Source organism: Pipistrellus hanaki, assembly GCF_964339955.1.
Source record: "Pipistrellus hanaki genome assembly, chromosome: 8".
Taxonomy (NCBI): Eukaryota; Metazoa; Chordata; class Mammalia; order Chiroptera; family Vespertilionidae; genus Pipistrellus; species Pipistrellus hanaki.
The window spans coordinates 16761889-16781572 of NC_140510.1; the positions used below are offsets into that span (position 1 = coordinate 16761889).

A 19684-nucleotide genomic window follows, 5' to 3' on the forward strand; every position below is an offset into this window, starting at 1 on the left:
TGATTTGAGTAGTAACATCTTCCAGCTGTCACCTTTCTAATTTTGGAAAAACATATTGTAAAATTTATTACATTAAAATCTACTGAAATATTAATTTTGAGATATGAAGCAGGGGCATTTTGAGCACTTATTAACAATTTTAATATAATGTTTTTTAATATTATATTTATAAGGGAGTACAAGGGATCACATAAGGCTATTAGAATAGACTGAGCCAATTATATTAGAAGGCACAGCTTTCTTGCCCATCTTTTATTCCCATTGTCACTCAGAATTATTTGCTTGGATCTATGATTTAGGCAAAATTGCACATCAGCACAAAGAGGAACTATTGTATATCCCTGGTTTTTACAATGTAACTACTTCTATAAATTGGGTGATTTTGGCTATTGAAGTGTCCTCAGTTTAGACAGATCCTGGGGGCCAGTTTGCCCCTACAAAGTGCGCAGCAGGAAGTATACCAGTGGGGGTTGGTACAAGAAACATTTCTATGCATTGTCTGTGTGGTTGACTCCAAAGGAATTCATTTGCTGCATCTCCTGTGAAAAGGAAAATTGACAGTTCTCCTATAGCGGGTTGGGATGAATTTTTACAACTGACATGCTCTCATTAGAGCCTACTGGTGTTATGGCAGGTTGAAAACATACTGCAGCTTCTGTTTACATTCTGTCTCTTCTCTGACAACCTTGCATGGATCTCTCCAGCCCTTGGCCCTCTTTTGCACGTGGTAGGGTCCATACTTTCAGTTCACATTATTCCTCCCTGCTGTGGTCAGGGCAGCAGGACAGTGTTATAAATGACAGGTGACCTGATTGCCATCTGACCCACATCCTGCCTCTGTGGTCCAGATCATCCCTTCAGTTTTCAGTTATTTTCTCCTCACTGAGTCAAGGTCAGGCCTGCCTTGCCTGCCTCTGTATGGTTGAAAGATTCTAACAAAGTGATGAAAATGGACAGGTGCTACATAAACAGAAAAGAGAATTATCACCGTGAATATCCTTAGAGCTCAGGCCATGTTTTGATTTATTCGTTCAGTACTTAGTGCATCATGGCTGAGTACCTCCATGTCCCAGCCCTGTTCTCAGGGCTGAGGATGTGCAGTGCACAGGCCATGGGATGCTCCTGTCCTCAGGGAGCTTACATGCAGACAGGGCAGCAAACACTGGTGAACCAGTGCATGAAGTGATTTCCACATGCAATGCCCCCGGGAAAAGAAGAGTGCGAATATAGCATAAACACTAGGTAGGTCAGGGAGGGCTTCCGGAGGAAGAGTTGGAGCATAGTGTGGAAATCAAGGAGTGATGCCTAGAACTCTGGAAGGAATAGAAAAGGCAGATGCCTGAGGTATAGAGTTACTAGTAATATAGAGGATACTTCACTTTCAGGTAAACAGTGTTTTTTTCTAAACAATAAGTGTGTGACATAAACTAAAAAAATAGTTGTTTACATGAAGTTCTAATTTAACTGGGTATGTTTTCCACACATACATGCCCATCCCAATCTGGCAACCCTTCAAGGTAGAAATGTTCTGACGCACAGGGAGGGTTTGTGTGGAGGGCAGGGTGAGCGAGGCAGGCAGTGTGAGGGTGGAGGTCAGATTCCATAGGATCTCGGTATAAATTCTGGTGCTGAGGGTTTGAGTTAATATAGGATATGATCCAATTCAGGCTGTAACAGCCTCAGACAAGCGAGTGTCATAGCAGGGAGCAATATTGCAGCGTACAGTCCGGCCGTGCAGCAGGAGCACAGAAAAAAACCTGCTTTGAAGGACTTTATGTAGAAGGTTTAGGCCAGTGGTCGGCAAACTCATTAGTCAATAGAGCCAAATATCAACAGTACAATGATTGAAATTTCTTTTGAGAGCCAAATTTTTTAAACTTCTAACGCCACTTCTACAAAATAGACTCGCCCAGGCCATGGTATTTTGTGGAAGAGCCACACTCAAGCGGCCAAAGAGCCACATGTGGCTCTCAAGCCACAGTTTGCTGACTCTAATAGTGAAGACTGGACTGTGCTTATGGGATAAGAGGAACCAAATGTCTGATTTCTATGGGTTTTGCATGGGGATGGAGTGCACGGGCTCTAGGTGGCAGATGGCTCCCAGCTCAGCCATGGGTCCTTCGGTGCCAGTGGCTTCATTGGGCATGATTAGTGGCCTTTCCTAGAGGATTAATTAAAGACCAAATGAAATAATGTGTGTACATTGCTTAGCCTAGTGCTTGACTTCATATAGTGTGTCTTTGTTCTTATCTTTGTCTCCCCACTTGGCCCCCAAACACATCCATTTCTAACAAGCAGTTTGACCAAAAAATATTAATAAGCTCAGTTGTCTGGTGCATAGGACCGGCCTAGGGAGCTGAACCATTTACCAGTATATGTTTAGTTATCTTATATCATTTGTGTTGCTTTTTAAACTTTAGAAAGGGAGGTGGGCCAGGGCTGGAGTGGGATAGAGAAGTCTTTTTTTTTTTTTTTTTTTTTTTTTTAAGCATACACCTTAATGAGTAACTTCATTTGATATGTTATCAGTGTGTGTATATGCATATAGATGTATAATAGGTGTATCAAATGTATAGTCGGCTGTATTTTTTATATATAACCAACTGGCATGACAAGATGATGTAAAATTACCTTTTTCAGATCTTGTAGCATTTTAGAATTGTTAAGAGGTCGCCTCATACAACTTCTTCATTTTATTGATGAGAAGACTTGAAAGCCATATGGTTAAAGGTTCTATTCCTAGTTGTTTGTAAAGCTGGGCATATAATCTGTTTGTCTGATTCTATATTCAGTCCTCTTTCCCACTCTATTCTCCTTCACCAAGCATGGCCTTTAAGGTGGCTCTAACCTGTGCTGATCAGGAGAGAGACACATGCCAGTTGTCACCCAGCCCTGCTGCTCACTAGCGAGTTTACCTCGCGAGTGTCCAGCCTGTGAGCTGTGGTTTCCTCACAGGTAGCCTGGCGATGGTCCCTTTGTCACAGGGCACCTCAGGGATTGAACGATGGAATGGGTACAAGCTTATTTGTTTACTGAGGTCCTGTGCACGAAATTTGTGCACTCGCCGGGCAGGGGCGGGGTGTCCCTTAGCCTGGCCTGCACTCTCTCGCAGTCCAGGAGCCATCAGTTGGACATCCTAAGTGCTGCCATGGAAGTGGTGGGAGCAGCAGTGGTGGGAGCATCCTAAGGCTCCCACCACTGCCGCTGTACTCGGCAGGTGTGAGCCCAACTTCTGGCTAATTGGCGTGACCCCTGTGGTAGCACACTGACCACCAGGGCAGCTCCTGCATTGAGCATCTGCTCTGGTGGTCAATGCACCTGTGGTTCCACCATTCTGTCAATTTGCATATTAGCCTGTTATTATTATAGGATTCCAGAGACCCTAACATACTGTGAACCTCAGTAAATGATTGTATGCTTATAAAATAGAACTCCTTTAGAAATTATTCTGCTAATAAATCTTTATTGTAAAAAGCATAATATGCAGATTAGCACAAAGAAGGAAATGAAAAGCACCCTTAACATCATCATCCAGAGATAATCTCAAATTTTTTCTCATGCATTTTTCTCATTTAGTTTTGATTGCACTTGACTCTGAAAAATACAGCCCTAGCCAATTTGGCTCAGTGGATGAAGTGTCGGCCTGCAGACTGGATAGTCCCGGGTTCGATTCCGGCCAGGGGCACATGCCTGGACTTCAGGCTCCATCCCCAGTAGGGGGCTTGCAGGAGGCATCTGATCAATGATTCTCATCATTGATGTTTCTATCTATCCCTCTTCCTTCCTTTCTAAAATCAATAAAAATATTTTTTAAAAATATAGCATGAAACCTATGTCACTGATCCATTAAAGCAAACCACTTAATATTAATCACGAGACAAGAAGCCATAACAGAGGCTGATCATTATTATTTAATTGAACTTTACATAAAGTTATGCCAGTTACACCTAAGTACTTGAATATACGTTAAATCTCCTCAACTTCTTGATGTAATTTCACTGCACCTTTCCCCCTTTACATTCCAATTTGAGCTGTGTACAGATCTCCCAGCCTTTTTCCCTCTGTAGTGTAATGAATTGTCCATCGTACAGACCTTGACTGTGTGACCTACCTGAGCTCTGTTGAGGGATTTTGGTTCACATTGCTCATGATTAAGCTACAAAACCTTCTCAGTCCAAAGAAGTTTAAATCATTGGGAGGAGGAGTGTCAAAATCAAATTGGTTAAATTTTTTATCTCCTTTCTCAAGAAAGGGATTTACGGGGCCCTCTTCCTATTCTTAAGGTCTAGCCTGGCTGTTCTTTTTCTGTTTCTGCTGCCTCTTCATTTTGTTGCCTGAGGCCATGCACTAAAAAGGTCAGTTTCCCTGGAAGGAGCTTTGTCTTCAAATCCAAGGTTATTAGAGTTCTGCTCCTCTATTGATTCTTGTGTGTGTTGCCAACTCGGATGGTTTTCAAGTCTCGGACTTACTGTGGTGATTTGTGGACGATTTTAAGGATATACAGTTCTGACTGTGGCAGAGGGGTCAAGACTGCCAGACCCAGGAATCAGGCAGAGGTGGGTTGGCCAGTGGAAGGGCCCAGCGCCACAGCTCTGTGTGCCTGCACTGAGGCCAAACACACAATCCTGTCCTGGGGGAGCACCGGGAGTCACAGTTAGGGCAGTGTGGCCAAAGCAGTGGGTGGAAGGAGGCAGAAACCATAGGCAGACCTAGGACAGTGGGATTTGAGACCCAAGAGGAGAGGATAAGAATGATTTGAAATAGAAGATTGTCCAGATCAGGAAGGCAGTGGGCTCATTCTGGAGTCCAGCTTTCCTGGTCAGATGCTGTGCTGGGAGTAAACCTTGTGAAAGCTGCCCAAGTATATTAGACAGGTGCCAGGGATTAGGAGGCTGAGTTACTAGCCTTGAGCCAGACGTTCCCGGAGGGTTATGAATGACTGTTCTTTAGGAGAGGGTTGCCCATGGGAGGGCTGGTTCATGCTTGGAGTTAATGCCAGTGCTGGCTTTCTCCTGGTCCTCGCCATCCTCTTAGGTTTCCCTAAGAAATGATCCTCCCACCCCACCCCTCCTGCCCCCGTGGAAAAATTGGTTAATGTTTGATTTAATCATCTTCTCAACCAGTTACCCTATCACTGGGCTAAAACAACCACCTCAAAACTCGCCTTCCTCATTCAGGGTCAAGGTGTTCATACAGGGCTTTCCCCAGGACCGTGAGCACATGACTGTGAGATTTCTTGCTAAAAGCAGAAACAGACTGGCTCCACCTCCCGTGCTTCCAGGGTGTCCTTGAAGCTGTTCAGAGCATTCTCCAGTCATTTAGAGCAACAAGAACTGAGATAAATGACCAGCTTCAAAGAGGAATTAAAGCCTCAAGTATTCTGTAGGGAAGTCATATTTTAGTAGATCACCTTGGACTGTATTTCCTTCTTAGGGTGGAAGAGTGAGGAGAGAATGTACTTTCCCTTTTCGGTATCTGATCTCACAAATGTCTCTCCTTTTGGTTGATTTTCTTGACTCACAGTTGTGTTTCATCTTTTTATACTGACATGTTGCTGTGTATGTTAGTCCCTCGGGGTGAGGTTGGCTGCGATGTGTGCCCTTGCTTGCACATCCTCGTCCTTCAGTGCTTCAATGTGGGGTTGAAGGAATGCTCTGAGATCCATTCAATGCCTTCATGTTATAAACATGCTTTATAGCAATGTTTCATTGAGTCCATTTACAAAAATTTAACTTGAACTAAGTAATCCTGAAGGTCTAGCAATGCAAGGTCAGAGGTGTGCAGTGCTACCGGACTAACAGGCTTCATCCTATTGTTCGCGTCTTTTCTGCTGTTTTTCTCTCACTTTTCTCATTTATGGAGCTCCTGATATTGCTGTTCATGGTAATGTTGCTGTAAGGGCTCAGTAATTAGACATGGGCATCCAAAGCAAGTTTGTGTTTTTCTTTTTTTTATGAGAAAAACCATTTTAGCTTTCCTCATGGGGAGGTCTTCGGAGCCTCTGGAGACATTCATAAGTGCAGTGAAGTTTAATTTTACTCTGCAAGAAGAAAAAGAGAATATTGCACTTTTCCTATCCAGGGATTCCACTCTCCCCAAGCTTTGCTACCCTCTGCTTATCGCTTGCAGATCATTTGCAGGCAGCCGTTTGCGTGCTAACCACCGGGTTATTTTGGTCTTAGTAAAAACTGCCTTGCTTTAAGCAGAGTTTCTAGGTCATTGAAACTACTGGTTCTTTGAGAATCACCCACAGCTGGAAGATAGACCATCTCATTTGACGCTTTATTACTGGTACCCAGGAGGCTGTGGTCTCACTCACGCCCCTGCTTTCTCAGTGACCTTCCAAGGACATCCCCAGCCTCTTGCTTTTGCTTTATTTCTGTAGGTCCGCCTGGCCAGGAAAAAAAAAATTGTTTTCAATTGCTGTTTATTATTTATCTTTAATAATCTCATTTGTATTAGTAAATGGGTGATATGCTATCTTGGAATTGTATGGCCAGGTTTTTTGTTGTCGTTGTTGTTAATCCTACCTGAGGATATTTTTCCATTGCTTTTTTAGGAGTGAAAAGGAAGGAGGGTTGGGGGGAAGGAGAGAGAGGGGGAAAAGGGGAGAAAGACACATCAATTGATTGCCTCCTGCAACTGACAAGGGCCAGAGATGGATGTGCCCTTGACCCAGGTATGTGCCCTTGACCAGGAATTGAACCTGAGACCCTTCAGTACTTGGGCAGATGCACTAACCACTGAGCAACCAGCCAGAGGTATATGGTCAGTTTTGACACAAGATCAGACATCAATATTACCCAATGCATCTTTTCTTTACTAGAAATTGTGAATTCACCCAATGTTCTCTGGTAACCTTTGCTGAAGTGATTCGTATAAAACCTGGCGTTCTTCCTTTCGCTTTCTTCCTCCCCGCAACTCTCTGAGAACAATCTGTCTTCCAGAATGGCTCTCACAAAATCGCTGAGGGTTCTTTTTCCTTTCATCTCTTTCTCCAATAGTTTTTACCATCTTATTCCTTATGATGGTACGAAGTGAACAGCCAGAAAATGAGGGAAAGCCACGATCAATTAGTCTTAAACAGTCAGCTGCATTCCTAATTCTGAGATAAATGACTGAGTCCTGTGGCTCAAATGTCAGGCAATTTCCCTTCCAGACTTGCAGCAGCAGATAAGGAACCATTCCTGTCCTTCTGCTAAATTGTCAGAGAGGTACATCTCATTCCCAGGAGGGCATGTTCAAAGCTTTTAACTTTCTGCCATGAGACCCACCTCTCCTGGTGTAGAAATGGGGGGTTAAATGATTAAGGAATCAGTCTCTGTAAAGTACTGTGAAGGACAGATGTAACATATAATCATATACTCCTTGGGGCCTTAGCTGATTAGTGTTCCATCTGAGAGGGCACCTGTCTCTGGATTGTTGGCTAAAAGCATGGATTCTGACTAATAATAATAACCTGCTTAAATACAGTGCTCACAGTGTGTCAGAAACTGTGCTCAGTACTTTCTGTATGCATTAGTTCATTTCCAAATGAGCCAGCGAACTTAGGGTCTCTGATTTATATTTTCCAGGTTGAAAATTGGTGTCCTCGTTTACCATGGAGAGCAAAAAATCCCTACGAGGAAGCTGATCATAATTCATTAGTAAGTAATTTTGGAAAACCTTTTGCTGGGCTTGTGATTTGGGTCTGATGCCAGGTGATACATGTGGCGTCTTCTAGAAAATGCAGCTGTGATCTGAAATAGTGGTAAATGGAAGAACCTCTACACCCAGCCCTGTGGAAATCTTGGTGACCAAATCAGTCAACTCGTTAGTTAGCCTCTACTTATTGAGCAATTCTGTTTGGGCTCCTAAGTGACAGGCTACTGCTATGAATAACATCTTATGGAAGCACCCTGTAAATCTATGAGGGTGATGGTTGTAAAAGTGACCACAGGTATAAACGCTAGAACACAGACCATGAAATTAATGAGGAAATTGTGGTCTTAGCCTGCAGCCATGAGATATTGCAGAGATGACCCTGGAGCTGATTGGGTCAATGGGAGATAAAAGGGGACATATACTAATAATAAAGATTTAAAGGAAAAAGAAAATAAAATGAAGAATGAGTTTATACTGGGTCAAGGAGATAAAGGTGTCTGATGTGAGAGAAGCAGGGCATGTATAAGAGTTCAGCATTTTTAGGGACTAGAATATGCATGGTTCAGTGGGACAAGGCCATAGGGGCTTGGATATTTGAAGGTGAGATTGGAGACGTGGCTAGGGGAATTATGAAAGGTTTTATATGCCACATTACAAGCTTAAGTCTTTAGTGTTTAGATGGGAATCTGCAAACTTTTTTTGTAAAAGGCCAGATGTTAATATCCTCATCTTTGTAGGCCCTGAGGTCTCTGTCACAGCTACACAGTTCTGACTTTGTAGTGCAGAGGACAGCCAAGGACAAGATGTAAACGAAAGGGTGTGGCTGCATTACAATAGAAGTTCTCCTACAAAAACAGGCAGCTGAAAGGGATTTGGCCTAAGGCCCAGCGCTTAATCACTGGAATCTGGAGAAATTGTTGAGTCAGGGAGGGCCACGATCAGATAGATGAGCATTTAGAATGAGCTAAGGTGACTGCTGAAAGTTGGATTCAGCATTTTAGATGTTGCATGAAACCAATATTAGTGTTCTTATTTTTCTATTATTTTAATCACTGGTCCTATCCAGCTGTATGACAAATATGTTCTTCCTGGCTTTTACATGACTCTGGCCTGAATTTTAAATTTTATTCAGTTGTAATTGGAAAATGTTTTTCCTGGCTCTTAAATTCTTTAGAAAGTAATAAGCTTTTGTTTTTTGTACTGGGGAAAAAACTTGTGCTTCCCTTCTTCATTGTGTGGACGAAGGAGGTCTCTGGCAGTCTTCACAATACCAGGTAGCCTGCTAAGAACTGACTTCCATTTTCCCAGATCTCTGTTGCCTGTAGTAGATTTAAATGGCCAATAAATTCAGGTGCAAAGAATTTCAAGGTACATCAAACATACTCATTAAAAAAATGCATTTTAACATAGCATTTTAAATGCTATGCAGTGACTATGCTTTGCAGTGACTATGCTTCTTTCACATAGTTTCTTATGTGAAATGATGTCCCTTATGGCAGCTGAGCAGTCGGGGGTCTTTGCTTCAGTTTGCAGTCCCGGGACCTTAAAGAAAAACTGTGCTGCCAATACCCCCTTTTGAGCCCTGTATTGAATTGAGTACCTCTTTCAAGTTTTCAGATGTCACCTCATGCAAACCATTATGCATTCTGACTTCATCTTCTACTCCTTTCTATTAAATTTCTGTTTCTAGGCGGAAATTCGTACGGATTTTAATATTCTCTACAGCATGATGAAGAAGCATGAAGAATTCCGATGGATGAGGCTGCGCATCAGGCGCATGGCTGATGCATGGATCCAAGCGATCAAGTCCCTCGCAGAAAAGCAGAATCTTGAAAAGAGAAAGAGGAAGAAAGTGAGTTTGTAATTAATTCCATTTGTTAGATGCCCATTTTCTTTTAAAATTGATTTGCTTGGAACCAAAACTAAGAAACATCAGGCCTTCCTGCTGTTCCTCCAGGTGAATCTGCTCAGTCACTCGTACAACCATGTCTGGGTTTCCCTTTTCCACAGACACATCACCCCACTTAGCAGGGACCAGCACGCATTTCTTGGGTGAATCCAAGCAGAATATCTGTCTGAAAGATTTTCCTTTGAATTTTCCATCTGACTGTCTCTCGGTGGTGTCAGGAAACTTAGCCCTATTTTCTTTACTGAACACAAACAACCTTTGAGAACTTCCTGTTACATCATTATGACAGTTTCATATTTTTGGAGTTTCATTGGTTCTGGGGTTTGGGCAACAGTGAGTTCCATTAATATTCTGTTTGGTGCTTCTGCTCACATGCTTGAGAGAGAGGTAAAATAAATTAAACTTGAGCCACTTTGTTCAAGTTTATGAGGAAATGCTTGGAAAACATCTAGAATACTCCTGAGCCTGGGAAATCCTATACTCTGTTAGAGACTATGCGGCTGTGGCTTTAAGTGAATTGTTCTGATGATGAAAAACTGAGCAGAAAAAAACTACATATTCCTATATCTAAAAATAAATTTGAATGAGTTTGCAATTTTCCTAATTTGACTCATTTGATAGCCTCGAAAAGAAATACAGATATACCTCCAAATCCCAAGTTACACTTTGATGGGTTAGTTATGTTTGGATCCTTGAGTTCATGAGACATGGAAGAGCATGTGGTCAGAGGTCCAGATGGGCTATAAAAGGAAGTAAAGTATAATTTTATTTAATCCTATACAGTAATCTCCAGAATGTATCATTAGGTGAAGAAATGTTAGGTGGAGAATAGTAAACATTATTTGAAAAGGGAAGAGAGAATTTATCTATATACGTATGTCTATCCTCCATGTATACATATAAATGCATTCATATATACACACACATAACACTTATATAATATACATACACGCTTCTTGCTCATATCTTTAAATGGTGAAAATGGTAAGTTTTATGTTATATATACTTTACCACAATAAAAAAATGTCAAATAAGGGGAAGGCAAGAATAGCATAGAGACAACAGGTGTAGAAACCAGACTTCTCTGGATGTATCTCACTTTGTAGGTTTTATGTAGGAATCATCCTACATAATAAAAGCCTAATATGCAAATTGACTTATCTGCATAGGTTGGAGCCGGCGAGCAGGTGGCACCAGGCCAGCCAAAGTGGGTGCCAGTGGGCAGAGGGAGGGGACAGCGATCAGGGGGTGACAGTGACCAGAGGCGGTGGAAGGGTGATCAGGGGGTGAGGCTGGCCGTCGCTGTCCCTCCATCAGCCCACTAGTCACCTTCCACAGAGAGAGGCCAGACTGTGGCTCAGGAAGCGGGCCTAAGATATTAGTCGGATATGTCCCGAGGGCTCCTGGACTGTGAGAGGGCACAGGCTGGGCTAATGGGCCCCCCACCCCTTGAGTGCACGAATTTTCATGCACTGGGTCTTTAGTTTTACATAAGTATAAAAATTTAATTACCAATAAATAGCAGTTCTTGATAGCACAAGGAATATAAAACAAATGAACTCATTGCTTGTCCAGTTTTACTACGAATGTATAGAAATGGACTATTCTTGTTGACTTGAACATGGTAAGTTGAACGTTTCTCATGGGATATCACAAAGGACAAAAAAACTGCAAAAATGTCTTTCCACAATTTTTACTAATCATGTAGGAGGTGGTGGTATTGATATTCTCACTCTGAATCAATTGAGTGTATTGGAATAAGGCAAGTAATTATGTGAGTGTCCTTGAGAAGTGGGTTTTTCAGTGTAGGGGAAAGGAAGTAACAAATGTCAGTTGGATAATTTTATGTAAAGACACTGTAATCCTGAGTTTGAATTGGAAAAACCAGTATGAACTCATGATTAGTTTTATCCTCAAGGAAAAATAAATTTTCTAGCTGTGCCCACTGAAAAGGCCTACAGGAAGTGATAATTGAGAGTGTGCTTAGCACTGGCCTTTGACCTTTAAATATCATTCTCACTGAATGCTGTCGGAGGTTCTTAGGAAACTGGCTGATTAAGGTCTGCAGCCGGATTGTACGTGATGAGTTTGGAACATCCTGTCTTACCAGAAAGTAAACTGTCAAAGACCAGGACTGTGTAAAAGAACTTAGAAGCCAACTGAATAGCTTCCTGTTGGCCAAGATGAGACAATGTGATCATCAGTAAGAATAAAAACTACAATTTATTAAAACACAGCAAATAAACTTATAGCCATATTTTTACAATGGTGTGTATGTATAAAGTTCTCTTTGGCCATTATTAGAGAACACTAAAGAACAATTTTTTTTTTAAACTGCTTAATAAAGGGAAAGACTGAAGGCTTTTTTTTTTTTTTTTTTTTTTTTAATGTAAGCTATATTTCAGGGTACCCACGTAGTTGGCTGATATGGGATAATCTCTCTTACAGAAGCATTCCCACTAATAAGTGCAGAAGGAATGAGCCAGTATCACCATTCTGCCACCCCTCATGGGTGAATGATCGTCAGTAGCTGCTAACATCACAAAGCAGACGTTCCCACCCCGGAAGGAAGTAGCATACCACCTATGAAGTAGTGTTGCTAGAAAAACTAAATCAAGTTAGCAAAACCCAGAGTGTGAGAGAGACTACTGGAAATATAACCCAGTCTTTTTGACAAATAAATGGCAAGCCCCTCAAACCCCCTCTCTCCCCAAAGGCTGATGGGGCCCTGCTCCAGGTTAAAGGCGTCTAAGAAACACATGAGGCAGTTACTGTTTATTTGACTTCTGACTAGGACAGCTACACTTGAAAAAATAGGTAACACTGAGGAGGTGTAAGCACCCACTGGGAACTGGATAATATTAAAGAATTAATAGTTGTTCTGGGGTGTTAGTGATGTTAGATTTTGTTTTTTGTTTTTTGGGTTATTTTTAAATGAGGGTTTGTTTTTCTTTCCACAGATCAAAACATTTATAGGTGAAAACATGAGGTCTGGGCTTTGCTTCAATTTAAGCTAGAGGAGTTGGGAGAAAATTAGGCTATACATTAAATAAGGTTTATCATGAGTTTATGATTAGAGTTACATGATAAGCACATGGGAATTAACTTTATTGTCAGGTCTGCCTTAGTATGTATTTGACATTTTCCATGTTCAAAAAGCATAAAATATTCTAGCTGTGAGAAAAAATTCCATACTGTTAAAAGATATTTTATTGTCCTTACCCTCCTTTACTTTTGACTTTTCAAACATATTCTTCTTCTTTTTTTAAAAAATATATTTTATTGATTTTTTACAGAGAGGAAGGGAGAGACATAGAGAGCTAGAAACGTCAATGAGAGAGAAACATCGACCAGCTGCCTCTTGCACACCCCCTACCGGGGATGTGCCCGCAACCAATGTACATGACCTTGACCTGAATTGAACCTGGGACCTTTCAGTCCGCAGACTGAGGCTCTACCACTGAGCCAAACCGGTTTCGTCTATATTCTTCTTTTTAAAAGAAGGATTATCTGTCTGTACCTCATTCTCATAGTTGCACCAAGGATAGTTGTTTCTCTAAAATAACAATGAAAAATCATTTTCTTCCTTTCTTTTTACTTTTTTGAAAAACTACATACCCCACATTGAGATTTCATTGAACGTAAAAGTGGTGTTAACATCGGTTGATTGCTTTTTCATGTCTAACTGTGGAGTTTGTGCTTGGTTCGGTGGAATCAGCATTGCCTCTTGTTTGTTTTCCCAGGTCCTGGTCCACCTGGGCCTCCTAACGAAGGAGTCTGGGTTCAAGATTGCGGAGACAGCGTTCAGCGGCGGTCCTCTCGGTGAATTAGTGCAGTGGAGTGATTTAATTACATCGCTGTACTTACTGGGCCATGACATTAGGATTTCAGCTTCACTGGCTGAGCTCAAGGAGTAAGGAGATTACTTTTCAATTTTAAAATCAGAATACAAAAAAGAAATTGTAAACTCTTAAAGCCCTCTATTACTGTGTAATTTCTTGTGGAGGAAAATGAAAGTGATAATTCACTAAGCAGGAGATAAGAAGATTATTTTCAGGAGCTAAATACATACACTGTGAAAGCATAATATGTTTTCATTGTAGCTGCAGGCTCCAGAGGCTTCACAAATGAATGCCAGAAAATTCAAACCCGGGGCTTATTCTTTGCTATTACAGGTGCTTCCAACATCTGCAGCATAACACATTATTGGCCTGCCTAATTCCCTGTCTTTTGCTGAAATTCATACCATTCCCTACTCAACATCAAGCTTTCAAAATCTTGAAACAGGGCAGGTTCCTGTTTATAATTTAATTTGGATAGAATGAGTTTCCTGAAAGTCTTGATCCAATCCTTTTTCAATTAGCCAACATTCAGCTCTTAGTCTGTTAACTCTACCTGGGTTTTTCGTTTCAGTGAAACTTGCTTGCAGTTCTGACCTGCTCTTAATCTCATTTGGATGGACACAGCTGGCTAAGCAGGAATGCTTAGAGCCCCTTCACTCCAGCAGCCAAGTTATCATGATGCGATATGTCAAATGCTAGCAGAAGAAACACGTTGGATAAACATTTTATGTTCAGTGAATGTATCTCATCTGGTTCCTACTTTACTGTTACTGTTAGGTCCAAGGTCCACACCTGACCAGTGGCAATGTTGAGATGGAAGCAGTATCAGTAAGATAATATCACTGTCATTTGTTAAATTTTTTCCATATTCTAAAACTGTGAGTAAGGGCTTCAATTACAATAGTTTCAACATTTATGACAACCATGATGACTATTAACAGTTCAAATTTGTCGAGCACTAAGTGTGCATCACATACTAAGCATTTTGTATGTTTTTACCTTATTTAGTCCTTAGCACAAATCTGTAAGTAGGTGCTATTGCTTTATGCATTTGAAAGATGAGGAGACAGATTCCTACTACAGATGGGTTGTTTGAGGTCCCATGGAGAATGTGTGGAAGAGCCAGGATTGGAGCCCTGCGTCTGGTCTTGGAGCCGGTACTTTCTGCGGCTGTACTGCCTTGCAGATAAACCCAAAGTCTTCTGAACTCTGACTCACCTTCTGTCCCTTCTGCATTCTGCCTTCTGGTGCCTTCCTCCTGCTTACATTAGAGCACACTGGGCACCAACCTGTGAGGTGGATGCCTTCATGCAGTTAGCACTTGTTCCTTTAGTGCCTTCTGCGGACTGGATCTTGGTAAGGGGTAGGCAGAGATGGCCATCATGGGTTCATGGAGATGCCAATCACTTACTAATTATAATTAATGCATTACATAATAATTACACTAATTGCAATGTGATTAGTACTAATTGAGGTATGGATGCTAGAATGTAAGCACAGGAAGTGAAGAAACTATGAATATTGTTCTTCAGCACATAGAAAAGTGTCTACCACACAGTAGGTGTTCCTATTTACTGAGTGAAAGGATGACTAAGTGGGTGGGTGGGTAAGCAAATGGAACAATGTTGAAGCCCCAGGGATGGTGCTTTCCAGGGAAGTCAGAGGGCATATTGGGGGTCTCTCAGGTCAAGAGGAACAAAGGTCTTTAAGCACTGGTGTCAGGGATAGATGTATTTTATTTAAGAAGGTAATTGTGGAAATAGCATTGAGCTGTGGTTCCCAAACATTCCTGGACATTGGAACCTTCTGGGGACCTTTTTAGACTCCCAAAGCCCAGACCATATCTCAGATTAATTAGGTCGTAACCTTTAGGGATAGGATGTAGACATAAGTGTCTCTTGACACCTTCAGGTTATTCCAATGTGCAGACAAGTTTGGGAACCACTGAATACAGGTGGATCAGGTGTCAGGAAGCAGCAGCTCAGCAGGCCCAGTCTAGTTCTGCTTGCTTTGGGTGAAGTTTCACAGGAGCTACACCTGCTGTTTCTGTAGGGTCTGATCATGTCCATCCTACAATGATACAGTGGAGTGGTTATTACAGAAAAAATGTGGCCTTCAAAGATGAAAGTATTTACTAGCTGGCTCTTCACAAAAGAAATATTTGAATTCTTGGGAAGAAATTGTGCTGGGGAATGGAGACAGTGGCAGTTTAGAGCTAGAGGGCAGAGTCCTTTTTAGGCTCCTGTCCTTGAAAGTAGACATCCAGTCATAATTTGATGAAGGATCATTGTGGGTGTAGCAGGCATCTAAGGTTTCAATATTAACCCATTTCCAAGTGAAAGGTGACAAGCACGTTGGCTCGCCAAGTACAAGTGTGAGTTTGGGTGGATGGGTCGGTGGGCAAAGGATAATGTAGAATTGTAAATCGTAGTGCCAATCTAGTCAGAAGGTTCATTTTCACATAAGAGAAAAAAATTGAAAGCAGTACAAGACACTATAGAAAGACGTTTTTCTCAAAAATAAGTCAGGGCTGGATTAGTAAGAAACTAACAGTCACTGAGTATGTAGCATACATTGGGCACTTTCCATTCAGTATTTCATTTAACCACCAAAAAACCTGAAAGGTCGCTATACAGTCTGGTTTTGTGGTGGTTTTGTTTGCTTGCTTGAGAATAAGGAAAGATTCTGAGGTTAAGTAACTGGTCTAAGATCTCCCAGCTGCTGGATGGGGGAGACAAACTCAGACCTGTATATTCCTGGGCTTCAGAGGTTGTCTGGGCACCATTTGATTTTTACAAGAGTAGATGCCTGGGCTCTGGATGGGTCCTGGGGGTGGGCAGAATTCAGATGAGCAGTGGATGGGGCGGGGCCATGCCATTCTCCGGGTAAGGATTCTTGGATGTTCATTTGCCTATTAAAGTTAACTATTGTATTATGCCTTGAAGTAAATTGTTTTTCTTTTTTTCTCTCTCTGCCCTTTCTCTAGAATAATGAAGAAGGTTGTAGGAAACCGATCTGGCTGCCCCACTGTAGGAGACAGAATCGTTGAGCTCATTTATATTGATATTGTGGGACTAGCTCAATTCAAGAAAACTCTCGGACCATCCTGGGTTCATTACCAGTAAGTGCTGCATGCTGTTCTTAGGTTTGCAGAGCTTTTTTATTTATCTTTAAACAAGGGTTGAATGGTTGTAGGTAGAAAGAAACGCATTAAAGTATCTTTTGAACCTGTAGAGAATGTTTCCCATTCCTAATTGAAATTCAGATTCTCCACAGTGACTTCTTACTTTCAAGGGCTATTCATTATTTTCATTGATTTATGTTAAGAATAGAAAACAAGTATCCTACCTCATTTTTGCCTTCCCTAATACTTAGCAATCTTCTCTCAGTATGCCCACAACAATCTTAGCTGTTTAATCACAAAGCGATTTCCATAAAATTAAGACAGAGTCATTACTTGTGTTTCTTAGGTTTAAGATAATGACTCATTCTCTCTGCTTTTCCCCAATCAGTATTCTTGTCATTCTTGGAAGAGAAAGCTGGGGAATACCTCTCCTGAATGCCAGGGTCTTGCACTTTATAAGATCCGCCTAGTGCTTGGGATGCCCCAAGTGTGTGTGTGTGCTGCTCTGTGCAGTCTTTATCATCTAGTATAGTGATCCCCAACCTTTCGGACCTCTCAGACCACTGGCTGGGGCCACGAGTTAATATTTGAAACACTTTTACATAATACACACCATAACCTAGATGACATTGGATTAGGCAATGAAGTTTATTAATTTTTCAGTTTTCTTTCAATCTTTCTGAAAAAGGCTTAGTTTGGTGCTACTATTTCTCCAACACTACTTTAAAAAAAAAAAAAAAAAAAAAAAACTTGGAACCCCTGCCCCCCACCATGTGTTCCTTTTCTGTTGATATTCCATAAAGAGATGTTTTTGTGTGCTCTTTAAACTTAACCAATCAATCACTTTTTAATTCAGGTTGGTTTATAGTTAATATTATTAACTTTCATCTCCAAGGTTATGTCAGACTGGAAGTCCTTTAGGATTGAAAGAAATGAAAATTTAAAATATTAAGATTCTTCTCAGGAACAGAGGGGAGGACACTGATGCTCTGCAGTTTCCTTGCAGTAGCAATGATTTTCTCACTGGGCAGTGACATGCTTATGGGCAGAGGCGAGGGATTGATTGAGAGAGACCCTGTGCTCTCCTTGCCTTTGGATGTAGACTCATAAAATAACCAAATAAAAATTTGATTTGGGCCTGGGTAGCACTCTATCTTTGTATCAGGTTTTTCCTGGTTTGGGGTTTGCCATTTTCTTGAAATCTTCATGAATCCCAGGCTATCACATTTGTCCTCTGTTACATGAAAATAACCATCTCTTTTCTTGGTTAATGAGCCATGTAAGTAAACACACTTTTTTTTTCTTTTTAGCTACAACATTAAAAATAAAAGAAAGAAGGCAATGCTATTGTGCTCTGGCATTTTGCAAATGGCAGGCACCTGCTAAAGTGCCACTAGAGTGGGCATTCCAGGCTTCCCTGGCCTCACACATAGGGCTGTTTGGATGGGAAAATATTCTCATTAGTAGTATTAAGTTCAATTAAAAAGGATGATTCCATTATTAAAAAGGTCACCGTTGATTGGTATTTGGTTCTTGTTGGATGACAAGACGCATGGCAGGGGGTTTATGGCAGAGGGTAATGTCCGTCCATCCTTTAGTAAATCTCCCACTTTAGCGCTGTTGGCGGGATGTCGCTTAGTCATCAGCCCTGCTCTCTGGTGTGATGACGCTCAGGTTTCATCAGAGGCCAAGCAGGTCCTCTAAAGAGTTTCTCGCCCATTTCTTCCCCATGTGAAGATCAGAAATTGTCAGGGCTATCTGTATGCATCTTGGCTGATGGTAGATGATATGAATTCTATTCAGTGTACAGTTATCTTCTGATTTTTCATTTAGGGGCAAACCCTTGAGTTGTATTAATCTTGGGAAATATTGATCTTTGAAAATTCTGTTAAATTCATGTAAGAACCCAGGAAACTCAGTTAAATATTTTCTATATGCAACTAGTACACTGCTGGGTACTGCAAAACTCATACAGATCAAATCTAAAACAATCTTCCTTCACAGCCCTGAGAACACACCAGACAGCGAGATTCAAATAGTCTAATTTATATCACATTTTTCATCGAGTTCCACATTAGAAAGTAGGTCCTGGCAAGAAGGTTATGAGCATCCATCCCATAATAATGTGGCTTAGAGCAGAGAGAGTATTCCAAGAGCATTTGGCATGGCTGCAGGGATCCCTGCTCCAGGAGGCCAGCTGCTCGGCAGCGAGGCTAATATCTTTTGAAGCCATTAGCCTGTTTCTGATGCTACAAACACACAGAAGGCATTAGAGGAAGGGTGTCAATATTAACTCAAACAGAATTCCTACACAGATGCAGAAGGTGATTGATAAGGAAAGCTATATGTTAGCCTTCCTTGTCACAGACAGAGGTAAGTCTCCTGTCTCTGGTTATAAAACAAACGCAAATAAGCTAAAAACAATAGACATTTTCTAAATCAAAGCTTCAAGTATGAGGATGTAGAATTACAAGTACCTGAGACATGAGATCATCCATCCTATAGCCTTCCATGGGGAAGAAGCCAGTTTCAGAAGTGAACATCTAGGCACTTACTTTCTTCTTTTTTTAATGTGGAACGCTTCATGAATTTGTGTGTCATCCTTGCGCAGGGCTATGCTAATCTTCTCCGTATTGCTCCAATTTCTGTATATGTGCTGCCGAAGTGAGCACGAGGCACTTTCTGACATCCAGGCTTCCATGAATCAGATGCCTGTTAGCTATCTTTACTCAGAGTTTATTTTAATTATCCATTTGGAAAATAACACCAGTAAAACTCCAAGTTAAAAATAAAATGACAAGCCAAAGCCAGAGAGGAATATAGACCGTTTGAGTCAATTGCAAATAAGCGGAAGCAGCCAAAGCTTCAAAGCATAGGAACCTCAGGACCGAGTGTCTGTCTGTCCCTGGGCTGCAGGCACAGAGTGCTATGGTCCTTGCATCCTAACTCTGTGCCTGGGCAGTGGGCCTTCTAACCGCCCCATCGTGTCCAGCGGTGTGTGTCCCTCCCTCTCTGGCAGTGACCTCCCCAGAGCTGCCACACCATCCCTCTGTTCCAACACTGCCCTCTTCCTCAGAAGAAAACATACTGGCTCCAATAAGTGCCTTTTGCATTTTTATTTTAAAAGGAAGAGTGTAAGTTAAGACTTGGGAATGTTTTATCAAG

The 19684-nt window shown here is 41.5% G+C and overlaps 1 protein-coding gene across 4 annotated transcripts in view; it reads left to right on the forward strand.

The window, feature by feature from the left end:
- Positions 1–19684, forward strand: part of MGAT5 (alpha-1,6-mannosylglycoprotein 6-beta-N-acetylglucosaminyltransferase) — a 353212-nt gene that overhangs the window by 227430 nt on the left and 106098 nt on the right. For all 4 annotated transcript variants that reach the window (XM_084892259.1, XM_084892260.1, XM_084892257.1 and 1 more), the window contains 4 exons: positions 7575–7646; positions 9335–9496; positions 13297–13466; positions 16382–16516. In XM_084892259.1, the coding sequence (XP_084748385.1) occupies positions 7575–7646; positions 9335–9496; positions 13297–13466; positions 16382–16516 (539 nt within the window). The remainder of the gene's footprint in view (positions 1–7574; positions 7647–9334; positions 9497–13296; positions 13467–16381; positions 16517–19684) is intronic.